The 14,837-nt window shown below is 47.6% G+C and overlaps 3 protein-coding genes across 3 annotated transcripts; 2 read left to right on the plus strand and 1 right to left on the minus strand.

Annotated features, from left to right (window-relative positions):
* Window positions 1–2,044: 2,044 nt before the first annotated feature.
* On the minus strand, window positions 2,045–4,911 carry exoc8 (exocyst complex component 8). Its single transcript, XM_084700836.1, has 2 exons — window positions 3,128–4,911; window positions 2,045–2,701 (listed from the first exon to the last, which is right to left on the minus strand). Exons 1-2 carry the CDS (start codon window positions 4,781–4,783, stop codon window positions 2,294–2,296), a joined length of 2,064 nt encoding a protein of 687 aa, XP_084556962.1. The 5' UTR covers window positions 4,784–4,911; the 3' UTR covers window positions 2,045–2,293.
* Window positions 4,912–5,162: 251 nt separating this feature from the next.
* On the plus strand, window positions 5,163–9,493 carry sprtn (SprT-like N-terminal domain). The gene is made up of 5 exons (XM_084700855.1): window positions 5,163–6,016; window positions 6,141–6,240; window positions 6,546–6,674; window positions 6,930–7,260; window positions 7,712–9,493. Exons 1-5 carry the CDS (start codon window positions 5,700–5,702, stop codon window positions 8,569–8,571), a joined length of 1,737 nt encoding a protein of 578 aa, XP_084556981.1. The 5' UTR covers window positions 5,163–5,699; the 3' UTR covers window positions 8,572–9,493.
* Window positions 9,494–11,113: 1,620 nt separating this feature from the next.
* fam89a (family with sequence similarity 89 member A) lies at window positions 11,114–14,566 on the plus strand. Its single transcript, XM_084700796.1, has 2 exons — window positions 11,114–11,535; window positions 12,164–14,566. The coding sequence occupies exons 1-2, from the start codon at window positions 11,284–11,286 to the stop codon at window positions 12,443–12,445; spliced, it is 534 nt and encodes a 177-aa protein (XP_084556922.1). The 5' UTR covers window positions 11,114–11,283; the 3' UTR covers window positions 12,446–14,566.
* The last annotated feature ends 271 nt before the right edge of the window (window positions 14,567–14,837 follow it).

The following is a 14,837-nucleotide window of genomic DNA, read 5'->3' on the forward strand; positions in this document are numbered from 1 at the left end:
TGTGAAAAGATGCTCTCACAGAACGCAGGAGCAGCGGTCAATGAAAACAGCCCAGCACTATCTGCTGTGGACAGCTCCCAAACGTAATTGTACGCATGCGCACGAGAAAGGAGTTGTTGGGATTGTAGTCCGCGAACGCGCATTCGTCCAACGCGCCATCCAAGGAGGTTTCACACTATCGTCTATACATTATCATAAGACTACAAATCCCATTGAGGGACTGCAACTATGAACTTACACACACACACACACACAACCCCCATCCTCACCTAAAATAAATCAATTTACAGAAGCCCTTTGTTGCCTGACAGGCCTGTGGGGGCTATACCACATCCAACAGTCTGGACTATACCTTAGCATCCTACAAACCCATCCGACGAATTCCAAGCGATTGATGTGCTCAATAATTAGGTCATCTATTGACTAACAGGTATTGATCTATTCAATTTGATTAAATTGAATGACCTTATTAAATAGTGTGTATTCTTGTTTTTACTGGCGTGTGGGTCTTGGGTTTCAGATGTCTTGGCAATGTCTATCCACTAATCACTCACCTTCTTCCACGTTTCTTAATCCGATGTTGGTAAGATATGGGAAAGCATAACCCTGCAAGCTTTCACTGGAATGTGATGGTCATGCATTTCACTCAACAGTAAATATCTGGGTGTGTACGTGTGTGTGTGTATGATGTATGTAGAGTACAGTACATAGTCTGTCTAATGTCTACAACAGGATCATATTAACTCATGGTGAAAGCTTCAACTTAATTCCTCTCATGAGGATTTGAAAACGTACATGAAAAAACTGTGTTCCCAAAGAAAGAATTTTCCGATCATGTAATCCTAAACAATCCCAAATAATCCCATTTTGAGAACACTTGTACACCTGACTTACACCTAACACCGGAACGAATGATCCTCATTTTTAATTGGATGGCAGAAGTCACATGGACTGAAGAGAAGGGAGCTCAGGGAGGGATCAGTGGGAACTACAGGGGAGGGATCTAGGAGCTCGTGGCTCCATCCCTGCAGATCTAAGTGGAGAAGGAACGAGAGACTATGGAATGAAGGTCATCCATAAATGATAGTCCATGGACTCGGTGCAGAAACCCCGCTGTAGGTTCAATCCAGGCACCCACCAATCAGAACCCAGTTTCCCTGGGCCTACCTAAACAAACAGTCACAATCCCTCAACCCAATTACACTAAAAACCTTAACCCTTGTGTTCTCCTCGGGTCATTCTGACCCATCAGTCATTGTGACCCACCTTCGGTTACGACAACTTTACGGCATACAGAAACAAAGTGAAGCATTTTCTCTTAACCGTTGGGCTGTCTCAGACCCCCCACATTGCGAAGGTTAAAAGAAAATTATTTTTATTTGCTTTTGTATTGGGTAAAATTGGGTAAACACAACGATCGTTCGTTGTGAACCTTTTGGTCATGTGACCCGAAGGCAGCACAAGGGTTAAAAGGAAGAAAAGGAATCTTTTTCGTTTTGTTGTTGTGACGGACACTCCCTTCCAGAGTGCAGCTGAGCTTTAATGGACGATTTTATTGTGAAGCTCAGCGATGGAGAACAAATTCAATTGCAGAACCGCGTGCGCCAATATCAGGTCATAGAGGGATGTTTGTTTGTTTTGATATTAAATCAATCCGTACAGAAAAAAGCCCCGTCTTTTCACGCCGAAACAAGGACAGCACAATTTTCAAACAATGTTCACTTAGAACACAGGGGAAACTATTTCCTTAAGAAGATTATGGATTTCAATATTGTACACTAGATTTCGAAAATCCCCTTGCATTTTGATCTTTTGGTTGCACGTGTCATTTGGTCTAGAAAATCAGATTTAAATTAATCCTGAATCTTGTCATGCAAGTTGCAAGGTCCTTCTGTGCGGATTTCTCCCCTTGTCTCTCTGAGTCGATCTCCCTGGTCGAAAATAATTCAAGACTTAGTGCCATCGTCACACGTTCGCAGCTCGTATTGGACAAGGCTCCCTCAGCCTGGGAACCCCGCAATGATCGACCCTGAGACCACAGTAAGCGAGTGCAGCACTTTTATTACACGAGCATTCGAGCGGTGCCTTTCGATGACATGCAGCTTCAAACATCAACCGTTTCCCACCCGCCCATCCCCTACACTTATCATCCAGCACAGAAACACCCCAAAAACGAGGAAATGACTAAATCAGCCGGTTCCGGATCATTCTCTGCAGTCCGTGAGCAAAGTCATGAACGAGAGAGGCACGTCGACGTGGGACGCACACCTCGCGGACGGGGGGGGGCGGCCTCTTACACCATGGACATGGTGCTCTCCGGGTTCACCCTCACCGGCCGCATGCTCTTCCTCAGGTCCTGCAGCTGCTTGGCCGGCTTGCCCACGCCCTCCTCGAAGCGCCTCTCCACCACCACCAGCACCGTCTCGTGGAGGAAGGAGGCGTTCTGCAGGATGAAGGCCTTCTTCTCGGGCTCCTGCTCGCAGCGCAGGCTGTAGTCCACGTGCTGCACGGCCACCAGGATGATCTCCCTCAGGCTCTCCAGCAGCACCATGTGCAGCTCGGGGAAGTAGAGCTTGAGGCCTTCCTCCAGGAAGCCCATCAGCTGCTTGGTGAAGGCCACCACGGTGTAGCTCAGGTTCACCCAGCAGTTGTCGCCGGTGTACTGGTCGAAGCCGGCGATGCCGCAGGCGCGCATCTCCTCCTGGGGAGGGGGGGGGGGGGATAGAGAAAGAATGGAGGTAGGGAGGGGGGAGACGGAGAAGAGAGAGCGGAGGGAGGGAGGGACAAGAATAGAGATAGGAAGAGAGAGTGGAGAGTGAGAAGAATAGAGATAGGGAAAGAGAGAGTGAGGGAGATGAGAAAGTGAAGAATAGAGAGAGGGAAAATAGAGAGAGGGGGAAGAATTGAGAGAGGACAGGAGAGAGAGGAAAGGGTGGACGGTTTAACGTTTTGTATAGGATATAGGTCCTCTACCCTCAATCTCATCCTCTCCTCGCACACACGCGCGCACACCCCCCTCCTCTACATCGATCACACAAGTGCTCCCTTTTCTGTCCACATTCGCACACTCCTCCACACGTCACGCTCCCGCACGTCCACCACACCGGCACGCCCCGGGTCCACCTGCCTTGAGCTTGGCCAGGGCCTCGGGCGTCATCAGGTTCATCTTCCTCCACATCTCCTCGGAGTTGCGGTGCTTGGTGGCCTCCATGATGACCTCCTTATAGCTCTGCAGTGCCGCCTTCACGTCCTTCACCAGCAGCGACTGCAGCGTGAACGTCAGGTCCAGCCCGATGTCGCTCAGCTGCCGGCAGTGCTCCTTGGCCACCTTCACGCACTCGGCCGCCGTGGACAGGCTCTCCTTGCTGTCGAACACCTGCTTGCTGAAGGCGTCCACGAACATCCGCGCGGCCGAGCGCGACCACACCACGAAGGCCGAGTAGCAGCCTGTGTTGCCGGCGAAGTCCGTCTCGAACTCCTTGGCCGTCTCCAGCAGGCTGGTGAAGAAGATGTTGCACAGCTTGTGGATGTAGAGCAGCGTGGCGCCTTCGATGCGGAGCTGGCGGATGGCCGTCTGCACGGCGGCCGCGCGGTTCTTCAGGAAGAGCTCGCAGGCTTTGGTGGACTGGCCCAGGCGGATGAGCTGGGACACGGCCCTCCGCGTGGCCTTGGGGCCGCCTCGGAGGGACCGGTCCGGGGAGAGCTCGAACACGAGCACCTCGGTGAGCTGGCGGACGCGCTCGTCCACCTTCCCCCTCAGCTCCTTCACCGTGGGGCTGGCGGGCTGGTCTTTCAGGTACTCGTTGAGCTTGTCCAGGAGGTCCACGGCGCCCTCGAAGTCCCGTTGGGCGATGCAAACGTCCAGGTCTTCGGGGAGATCCTGGATCCACTCCAAGCTCAGGTCCACGGCCTCGTCAGAGTCGACGGGCTCCTCGTCGTCAAAGGGGTTGGTGGAGACCGAGGAGGGCTCCGGCCTGACTGGAGAGTGAGGGACCTCCTCCTCCTTCTTGTGTTTGTCCTTGGTCGCTTTGTTCTTCTTGGTCTCGTCCAGGATTTCCAGCCACTCCTTCTTCACTTTGCTGTTCTCCGCCTGGAAAATGCGGCTCTCGGGGAACATGAGGATCTTGAACATGTCCTTCATTGGAGGGTTGTCCTTCACGTTGACGATGGCGAAGCTCTCCAGGTCATAAAGTGCATTGTATTTATATTTCTCGGTGCCTCGGCGGGTCGCCAGCCATGTGGCGATGAGGAGGCAGTCATTCATCAGGAAGGCATGCACTTTCTGAATGGAGGACATGCTGTCCACGTCATATTCGACCAAGTCACCGTTGTACACCAGGTATCTCCCGGGTGTTTCCATTATATTTTTGCAGCCCTCCACTCTCTCCAGCAGAGTGGTAAGCGTCCTCTGTTTCACCTCCTCCGTTTCCTTAGGGAAGGCGGCCAGCATCTCTTTGGAAGTCTCGTCCTTGTCGGTAGAAAGCAGGGCCTGCGTTATGCTCTCCATGATGCTCTTCTGCTCGGTTAGAATGTGGCTCAGCTGGTACATCTCACTTTCCAAATACGAGATCTCTTTAGCAGTCTCAATGAACTGTCTGTAATTCTTGTAGACGTTTTTCTTCAGGTTTTGAGCCGTTTCGTCAGCAAGGGTTTGTATTTTCTGACGGTGCTCCTGCAAATCTCGGTCTCCATCGGAGAGTTGTGACAGCTGTTTGACGTAGTTTTGAGGGTCGAAATGAGCTGATTCTAGCTGCTTGCGCAGCCTGCCAGCTGTGTCGGTCATATTCAATACTTTATCGTTGTCTATTTAACACAAAAAATTGTTTCATCGAAACTATAACAGACAAAACGATGACGCTTCACCACTGTAACTCAACTGCGAGCTTCAACAATACAGGAAACATCACGGGTTTACTCCCTGAAACGTCACGATCTGGGAAAATAGATGGCCAACAAATGACATAGGACACAACAAGAATTGGTTGCACAAACATATATTTTATAAGATAACTGAAATATTTAACAATAAATCATACTATGAGAATCTACTGACAATTATATTTGTTAATTAGGTATCAGTAAATATACTAGTAAATTGTTTTGTAATTTCCGTGGGTGGTTTTAGTTGGACAACAGTTATTTGCCCACACTGGTTAAATTCCAATTCCAAAAGTGGTCACTATCGTATGCTCTTGTTTATGTATTGTAACAGCAATTTCATTCAGATATATTTAGGTCATTTGTTCATGTTGAATTCGTTCGGGTCTATAGTCAGCTTTCCCTATGAACTACGGGCGTTATTTATGAATATTATTTATAATGAAGCGTACAAAGCGAACGGACGTTTTGAATTGGAATGCCACCGAACCCACGTAAACAGGAACAGTGCAGCAATTTGAAAGAAAGGGGACGGCGCGGGTAGTGCAACTTAAAGCTTCGGTCTTTAGCTTAATTCCGTTACCTGGTTAACAAATAACTTACTAGCCAGCAAGTGAACTATACTGAGATGGATGGATATAAACTGGATATTAGGGTTAACAGGACTCGAAAGCCACAATCGACATGACTGATTCGATTGACTCGGCTTGACAACTCTGCTGCTAGTGCTAGAATCAGTCATAAACGTTAGATCACTATCACACCCCGGCAAATAATAAGCTGAACGAGTGAAGTGGGCATCTGTTCATCCTTTGTTGAACATGGACGAAGATTATTTGCTCGCCATTCAGCTGCAGGAGCAGTTTGACCACGAGGCGTTCCAATCCACACTCAATGATGATGGAGACAGTTTTGGACAAAGCAGCAAAAAACGAAAAGTTGAGTCTGGCGGCAGCAGTGTCACCCCGTATACGCGCCCGCGTGTCGACCCCGAGAGGCCAATGTCTATCGTGGACGAGTCATGGGAAACGCTGGACCCCAACCCCGATGTGAGGTCCATGTTCCTTGAGTTCAACGACACCTTTTTCTGGGGGAAACTCTGCGGTGTGGAGGTCAAATGGAGCCCTAGGATGACTCTGTGAGTTGTAGATTGTTGAATGTTATTCTCAGGTCAAAATATGGTCCTAACCTACCTGGAAGATGAGTGTTATGATCAGGGGTCATTTTTTACGACATCTGTGAGTCCTGCTCTCTTTTGCCAGATGTGCAGGTGTGTGCTCCTACGAGGGTCGAGGTGGACTGTGTTCCATACGTCTCAGCGAGCCGTTACTGAAGCTTAGACCCAGACGGGATCTTGTCCAGGTGACCTACCTTGATCAGCACACACACTCAAATGTTCAGTATTTACTGAGTATTTACTGATTCACCGAGGTTTATATGACAGGCTAGATAACTGGTGCTATATATAACCGGCTAAACACACTCCTCACTATAAATGCTTCCTAACCGTGTCTTTTGGTAGTGTATATCTACTGGGAAAGGATCAGTGGTGGTTTTCTGTTGGTCGGCTGTCTTAAGTGATTGATAATGCCTGAGACCAGGTCTTTGACACATTTCCGTATCTCAAGTGGTTTATAGTCATCTGATCTATCATTTTCTGATTTCAGACGCTTCTTCATGAGATGATTCACGCTCTGTTGTTCGTGACCCAGAACAATCGAGACAGGGACGGACATGGGCCGGAGTTCTGCAAGCACATGGACAGAATCAACCAGGCTACTGGGACTAAGATCACCGTAAGCTTCCGTTCTGCTTGTTTGGAGTCATCTGTGACATCACTTGCATGATGTCGCTGACACTCGACTCTTGAATCAGTCTTTGCAAATGTCATAGCCAAGGACTAGTAGACAACTTCAAAACTAGAATATTTGAACAATGGAAACGACTTCAAACAAGGTTTTGGAAGACCACAAAAGAAACAGTCCCCTACTAGTAAAAGAGGACACTCCATAGACCCAACACTGACGTGAAATCTGTTTACGTCCCTCTAGGTGTACCACACCTTCAACGATGAGGTGGACCTGTACCGTCAGCACTGGTGGCGCTGCAATGGCCCGTGTCAGAACCGCAAGCCCTTCTTCGGCTACGTGAAGCGGGCCATGAACCGGGCCCCCTCGTCCCTGGACCCCTGGTGGGGGGGCCACCAGAGCAGCTGCGGGGGCACGTACACCAAGGTGAAGGAGCCGGAGGGCTACGGGAAGAAGGGGAAGGGCAAGGGAGAGGGCGGCAAGGAGAAGAAGGGGAAGGCCAAAGGAGAGGGCGGCAAGGAGGGCTCCGAAACCAAGCCCACAGTCAACAGGAAGCCCTCCAGCACAACAGCAGGTCGGTTTGAAACCCCATTTATGCACACACCTCAAAAAACGACACGTAGCCTGTATCTGTGCCCCTGTGTGTCAAACGCTGATTGGCTGAGCAGGGGAGTATATCCAGTGGTAAACAAACGGCAAAAGCACCCAATGCATTCTTGCAGTGCCTTCTCTTATCTGTTTCTACACAATTAAATGAATAGTTGTATATTATGACCGGAGATGTGATCAGTAAGGGTGGGAAAATAACATTTTCATTTCCGATTGTCTGAGTTTCCATTTCTGTGTTTCTTCTTTGATTTGTGTAATTTTTTTACCTGGAAAATGCGACACTGCCCCCTAGTGCATGCATTTAACGCAAGTACTGTATGTTGGCAGCCACCTATGCAAATATCTGCTGTTTAAGCCATGTCTCATTGAGTGTATTTCAGCCTTTTTTGATTTTAATATGTTTATTTTACTCTTAGGTTCCGGTTTACAGGACATCAGGAATATCATCCCCTTCAGCGGCAAAGGTTTCCTGCTGGGTGGAAGCTCTCAATCGTCATCCTCAACATCCATCAACAAACCCTCTGGGCCCAGCCCCACACGGCCACCTCTTTTCCCCCCAGTCTCCCCAGCCAAGCCCCGGATGTCCCCCCCAGCCCTGTCAGCCAATAAAACGGTAGGCTCACCTGGATGGCTTAATGGCAGTAGCCCCATCAGAGGTAGTAACACAAGCTCACCAGCAGGTGGAGCCCCCAGTGCCCCTCCAAGCAAGAGACCGCCTATGAAGAAGTCAGTCAGCAACACCAGGGTTTTCGTCAACATCAATGGCTCCCCCGTCAGGATTCCCAAACCCAGCCGAGAGGTGGCCATGCCAATGAACACGTTACCAAAGACCAAACAGCAGTCTGTACAGGACCTATTCAACTCCAGAAGCCTTCAGACCTCTCAGAGTGCGGCTGGTTCCTCCACTGTGTCAAAACCTCCTGAGGAGATTCAGACCAGAGACCCTACCAGCCAATCCGGGGGCATCAGTTCCAGGAAGAGACCTCGGGACAACCGGACCTCCGCCGACATCTTCGACTTCTTCCGGAAGACCATGGGAGAATCTTCATCCTCCTCCTCCTCTTCATCTACCACCACCTCCAGGGACGGGAGACAGGGAGGAGCCTCAAGGGCAGCCCTCCCAGCCCCAGGTCCAGCCCCAGCCCCCTCCACCTCCACCCCTGTTGCCCAGGCCAGTGGTGGGGCTTCCAGCAGCCTGACAGTGAGCTGCCCAGTGTGCCAAGTCAAGGTGCCGGAGGCCAAAATCAATGAACATCTAGACTCCTGTCTGTCCTAATGGACAACAGCGCGAGGAAGAAACACAGCCGTGGCATTTTATCACCCGGCTCAGGGACTTTTCAATAGGACCAAAGCACTGACTGCGATGTTATTGGTTTGTTGGATGCTGGGAATGTGGACATGTGAAGGATTTGCTACTATATCTTTTGTAACCACATAGAGCGGATTCCCAAGTCCCTGTACCTTCAGTTTGAGATTTGTTTGTCCTACATCATGATGCTCTTAGTTCCCATCTCTCGCAGCGAGACACCAGTGGAGACAAAAACATTTTTATAAATGACCACTGACTAGAAGTCACTGATTTAGTAACAACCGGTGCTTTAAAAAAAAATATGCAGGGACTGATTTGTGGAGTGACTTTACTTAGTGGTGGACACAAGCAATCATTACAAAATAATATTTGGTGTACTTTCTCATAAAATAAATGCTTTAGGCTATGTAAACCCATCTCTGCTGCCTCTTTAGACTTGCTGTGGTACAGCGTTTGGAGGGGTGATGCTGACAGGCTGTGATGCTGATCAGGCAGTATTGTATTTCACACCTGCTTGTGGTTCAAGTCTTCTCAGTTTTGAGAATTCATTCCGCATTCAGTTGGGGTGTGACAAGGGCGTTGGGTGACCTCGGTCATTTGGTACTGTGGTGCTATTCTATGCTGTTCTGAACCACAACACTAAGACATAATGCCTTTTAACCTTTTATTTAATGTTATGTTGTCAGTTTCTGTCAGCCTTTAAAACGTATTTACAATAGTTGCCTGTTTGTTTCGTTTAAAAAAAGTATTTTAATGTTGGAGGAATACGATATACTGAGTGTGTTGGATTCATTGCCTTGATGCAAAACTTGAATTGTATTTTACCTTTTATATTTTTGTCCAGTTTCACTTGAAAATAAAATGTTGTGAAATAAACGTTCTACTCGAATGGATGTGTTTGCATACAGTTCTTTCTTTAAAGTCAGTCAGCATATTGGGGATCAATAAAGCAGCCACAAGAGCTGTGTTGTCATCTCACAGTGCTCTGTTAATTGTCTGGAAAGATCACATCATTTTCAAACACATATACTTCAATGCATGGTCATGCTCAGATGCTCCTGAATAGATTTTCCATTTCCCCAAAGGCATTGCACTCTAGAGCAAGAGGGCAGTCGGTAACTAACTAAGACAAGGTTCAAAGACCAAGTTGTTTAGAAATACGGGTGTACACACTGGTCTTGTGTCAAGTAAAAAGGTTTATTTTCCACACAGGCCTGTTGGAGTTTTCTCTTTTGCATCTCTTTGTGCTTCTTTCTGCCTGATACAAGGCACATCCTCAAGTCTTCTCGTTGGCATTGTGTCTCCTACAGCTTAAGTGCCAGACAGCAATCCTGCTTTCTACGAATATTGTTCTGGAACAATTCAAGCCCTTTCACGCTCATGAAGACCTATTTGCATTTGAACAGGCCTCATGGTGTAATTCATATTCTGTGTTTGTTTTCATTTGGGTTGGTGTTCCTCTCTTTGGGGGTCTGCTACATTTACAGATTGTGGCAGCCACTTATGGGATGTGTTTTCTTTGTGAGAGAGGGATCTGGAGAAGTGAGCAATGTTTCAGATTAGGAGCTGGCTGCGTGCTATCACTGACACATATTTAAATGACGCCCCGGGGGGTACATACACTGGCCTAATCTCCTCATCTTGAGCGGCCTGTCAAACAGCAACTACAGCACTTATGTTGATCATGAAGGCTTAGAGGTGCAGTGTCCTTGACTCTGCTTTAAGAGACCTTCAGAATCACATGCAAGAAGACCTCAATGTCGTTTAAAAGGGACTCACTATCCGTCAATTTATATAATTGGAGATAATTCTACTGGTGTGAGCTAAGTGGTTGAACTGGAGTTTTTCTTTCTAAGGGCATACAGTAACAAAGGGTACGTTTCTGACATCTGCCGGTGTGTGGCTAGCGTGTGCCTGTGTGCGTTTGGTTCTTTTGCCTCTTTGTCTCCAGGGCTGTTGTTGTTGAAGAGACAGGCTCACCATCTGTCTCGTAGGCTGACACCTTTGTTGCACACACTCTCTTTTGTAATGGTCTTACCACCAAAATGTCTATTGTACCGATGCAACGTACGTGGTCTGCGGAGTTCATCTCTCTTTCTTTCTTTCTTTCTTTCATTCTTTCTTTCTTTCTTTCTTTCTTTCTTTCTTTCTTTCTTTCTTTCTTTCTTTCATTCTTTCTTTCTTTCTTTCTTTCTTTCTTTCTTTCTTTCTTTCTTTCTTTCATGCTTCCATTGATAAAATACGACTTCCACAATATTTCATGAAGTGAAGTAATTGCATATTACATTTAATTTCATATAACATTCGCATATGGCTCTTAATATTGTTTTTCCTTTGTATGTCTTATGTTATTTAAATATCATGCAGAACACGTATACACAATTAGTGATCTGTGTCCAATACAAATCTAACAAAAGTTATGAATATTCAGCCAGCCGTTTCATGTCTGTCACCAAGGGAGACGCCCCATCAGCCTGGAACTAAAGAGACAGGAAGTGCAAGTCAGCTCGAGCCCGTGAGGGGGATTACTGCGTTTCGGTCAGCAAAGAATATCGACTGTTGCATGGTACTCGATAGAAAAACGCATTTCTTTAACGAATGTTGTAATTTAAACCGACGCCAAGATACTCTTAACATCTCCAACATTTGGTGTTGCTTTTGCTCTACAAAGACACCACGATGAACGGGAAATCTGCGAACGGTACTGCGGGCGGAACACTGGCCTGTATCGAGGGGCTACCCCCACTGCCGAAGAGCTTGAGCGGTCTGCTTAACTCAAGCGGCGGGTCTTGGAGAGACATGGAGAGGATGTACGCGAAGAAGACCATGATCCAAGACGACCTCAGCCGAGGGCGAAATAACGCCGATAATTTGCTGGCAAACAAACCGGCCAACCTTGATGCGGCTTTGGCTCTCCTACGGAAAGAAATGGTAAAGAAAATCTTATTGCACAATTGGAAAAGCTTGCTTGAGGGGTTGTGTTTTTAACGGGTTTAAATAGGGCGAGCAACAGCTGTTTGGGCTGAATCACGAGATCTTGCTTTGATCTGTATTCCAACCTTCAAATGTCAGCCTGGTGCCGTCAAATAAAACACAGTTGGCTGTACACACCGTCATATAGCTACTTGACAGCTGGCATAATGATTTTGCAACCGTGAAATGCGGGTGAATTGTAGCTCACGGGATTGGTGTAAGTCACTTTCATGACAACCAGTGAGTCCCCATCGCTACATCCCACCCTCATCCAGATATTCCTGTTTGACTTTCACCTCAAAAGCTTTCCCAACACTTGTCACACTGAATAGGGAATAAAACCCACGCACAACATCAAGTTCCTTGGCCTGGCACTGATCCTATAATGATGACTGACTAATCCTTTTGGCTGTTCCTCTCAGCCAGCATCTGTGATAAACCAACTGGTTGAACGCCGGTAAATTCTGAACCAACGCCTAACTCGGAACCAACGCCTAACTCGGAACCAACGCCTAACTCTGAACCAACGCCTAACTCTGAACCAACGCCTAACTCGTCGTTGTTAACTTGTTGTTGTTGCTCCCAGGTGGGTTTGCGGCAGCAGGACATGTCGTTGCTGTGCCAGCTCTGGTCCCTGCACGAGTCCATCCAGGAGTACAAAGGCAGCTGTCATGACCTGAGTGCCGGCGCCGGCGGCCTGGATAACGGCTACTTCGACGAGGAGGACGAGTACTACCAGGAGGCCTCCGGGACCACCCCTACGGAGGCCCTGCCTCCGGGGGAGGGCCTTGAGATGGAGGGTTTGAGTCCCAAGAACGGGACCAGCAAGGACAGCTGGCTGCAGGACTCCTTCCATGTGACTATTTGAAAGATGGATGGATGGAGGGAGGTAAGGGGGGGATGCGGTGGAGAAGGGAGTAAGACATAGAGAGTGAGGGAGGTTTCAGAGAGAGGAGAGGTCTCTGGTTGGAGTTCTGAAGGCCTTCCTCTCGTGGTGGTCTCTCTCTCCGGGTCTTTCCCCTCAGAGAAGGCAGCAGGGTGGCCTGTTATATCCTGCCTTGACCATCTCCCCTGAGGCCTTTAGAAGGAGAAGATATGGAAGCTACCTATCTACCTTCCACCTGACTAGAGAGACTGAGAACAGCGAGCTGTGGACCTCCAGACGTCGACAGCTCCACACCTATAGAGGCAGTATGCTCTTTATAAAGAGCTTTGCTGCAGTACATGCTGGCTTATATAACCCCCCCCCCCCCCCTTTTTTTTAAATCTTTTTCGGCAGACCTTTTCATATAAAGATATAAACAAAGGTTGATTATTTATTATATTATATAAATGAAAAATGTTATCTCGTGTATTTACTTGGATGAACTTTCGAGGTTTTTTTGGTATGGCTCGCTTGAAAAAGGCTGCCAGTTCTGGTCCAGTCTTGAACAGGGTTGAGATGGAGAGATGAAAGGGGGCCTCCAGTTGCTCATCCATACAGGAAGATGTCAGCTAGCAAGAGGTTATGGGGATCTCCAACTGCAGGGTTAGAAGTGGTTGCGGTTGCCTTTGGTATCGGCCCGAAGAAAAGGCGCGGGGAGAAATGTGATTTACAAATACTGGAAACATTCTCACATCTGGAACAAGTTTCGAGACCACGAGAAGCGCACATATCTGACCCAGCACCGGACTGTCCCCCCCCCCCCTCCCCCCAAGGCCCCAGACCTTTGCTTCTCCACCCATGGTGATGCTATCTCAGACACAGGTGTAGCCTAGCCACCTTCTCATACCACAGATGTCGTTCATTTTGGACGCAGTTTCTCTGTGGGAAAACAACAAACTTGGCCTCAGACACATCTGGGTTTAGGATGAACTCGCTTAACTTTCATGGGACCTTCCTGGTTCTGAGTAACCAACTGGAAACCGGGTATATTGTTCAAATCCTTGTAGACATTTAACAACTTGACACAGGGTACCCTTTCTAACTCCTGTCTATATGTTATTCTCCCATATATTATCTGTGATATTTATTTTGTTTGTTTGGCAATGTTTCCATACAGTCTTCCATAGTCCTACCCAGAGAGCTTAGGTGACTGCACTTGGCGTCATTACAAGGTGAATCAACTCCAATGTTCATTCTGAAATTGCATCCCGAAAGGTGAACTTGTGCTTGTGCATATCCTGGCATTTTGTGTGTGGGGAAAAAAAACGGTCCACATTTTTGGGTGATTGTGGTACTCGAACCAAAGAGTCAAAATGACGCTCACATCCTGGTTTATAGTATTTGGATTTCAAGGTGTTTTACCACACAGTTGCGTTGTGGTTTTAAAAGCCTGTAATGCAAAGTTGGCTCTTTGCCCACCATCAGCCTTGTTGTTGGTTACTTACACATGTATGATGTGATGTCTCTTGAAGAATGTTGAACCTTCCAGGGTTAGCCTCAGACAGGGGCTTCTTGGTAGTGTAGTCTGTTCTTTTGACTGTTAATGCAGTTTGACAATGGAGCATGCCTGTAGGCCAGATGCTGCAAAACAAAATATTCCCAAATCGAAATGGAGCACTGAAAGAAAATGTCTACAGAACCTTGTGTGACACTCTACAGACATATATATATACCTCCCTCTGCTTTTGAGTCTTTAGCCTAATGTAGGCATGCAGGTTAACACGCTACAAACACCAGCCCCTCATTGTGAAAGTCAGTATTACAGGACACCTGTCAGTCCTAAACCTTTGTCTGTAACACTACACAAAAACGTCCCTCCCATTGCTAATTGCTATTAGTGCCTTTATGCCATGTGGTCTCAGACCATTGGCTATTGCTGTTGTCTCTCTCCAAACCCCAGTGCTTTGGTAGCATCTGCGACAAGCAAATATGGTGCATCTCGTTACAGGAGCTCTCCTGTAAACCCAACTCCGCAAAATGTTTGATTCCCACCAAAAAAAAAAAAAAAAAACCTTAAAAAAAAAAGAGGTTGTTCACCAGCAAAAGAAAGTTCCCGTTATCAGTTATGCGGAGCAGTCTGAAATGTACCCCACCCCTACCACCCGAGGGCTGGAGTGCAGGGTGTGGCTCTCTGTTCTGACAGGGTTTACTGCTGCAGAATCAGGATCTGCAGCCAGGCAGAAGGTCTTGGAGGCCTTCAGGAAGTCCCACATGAATCATTCATGTTGTCAAACTGTTGAATATTTGCATGAGTTCACGTTTCAAGAAAGGAATCATCATCTTGTCCACCTCCTTGTGGGGAGGGGAGAGAGAATGTTAAAATGTGTTTAACACG

The sequence above is a fragment of the Hypomesus nipponensis genome, chromosome 6 (assembly GCF_054491055.1).
Source record: "Hypomesus nipponensis isolate SF chromosome 6, ASM5449105v1, whole genome shotgun sequence".
Taxonomy (NCBI): Eukaryota; Metazoa; Chordata; class Actinopteri; order Osmeriformes; family Osmeridae; genus Hypomesus; species Hypomesus nipponensis.

Excerpts from the sequence above, each read along its gene's own strand:
- exoc8 (XM_084700836.1), bottom strand. The coding sequence starts at position 4,783 with ATGACCGACACAGCTGGCAGGCTGCGCAAGCAGCTAGAATCAGCTCAT. Across the intron at positions 2,702-3,127 it reads AGGCCCTGGCCAAGCTCAAG|GAGGAGATGCGCGCCTGCGG; the intron begins GCAGGTGGACCC and ends CCCCCTCCCCAG.
- sprtn (XM_084700855.1), top strand. The coding sequence starts at position 5,700 with ATGGACGAAGATTATTTGCTCGCCATTCAGCTGCAGGAGCAGTTTGAC. Across the intron at positions 6,017-6,140 it reads TGGAGCCCTAGGATGACTCT|ATGTGCAGGTGTGTGCTCCT; the intron begins GTGAGTTGTAGA and ends CTCTTTTGCCAG. Across the intron at positions 7,261-7,711 it reads GCCCTCCAGCACAACAGCAG|GTTCCGGTTTACAGGACATC; the intron begins GTCGGTTTGAAA and ends TTTTACTCTTAG.
- fam89a (XM_084700796.1), top strand. The coding sequence starts at position 11,284 with ATGAACGGGAAATCTGCGAACGGTACTGCGGGCGGAACACTGGCCTGT. Across the intron at positions 11,536-12,163 it reads CTCTCCTACGGAAAGAAATG|GTGGGTTTGCGGCAGCAGGA; the intron begins GTAAAGAAAATC and ends TGTTGCTCCCAG.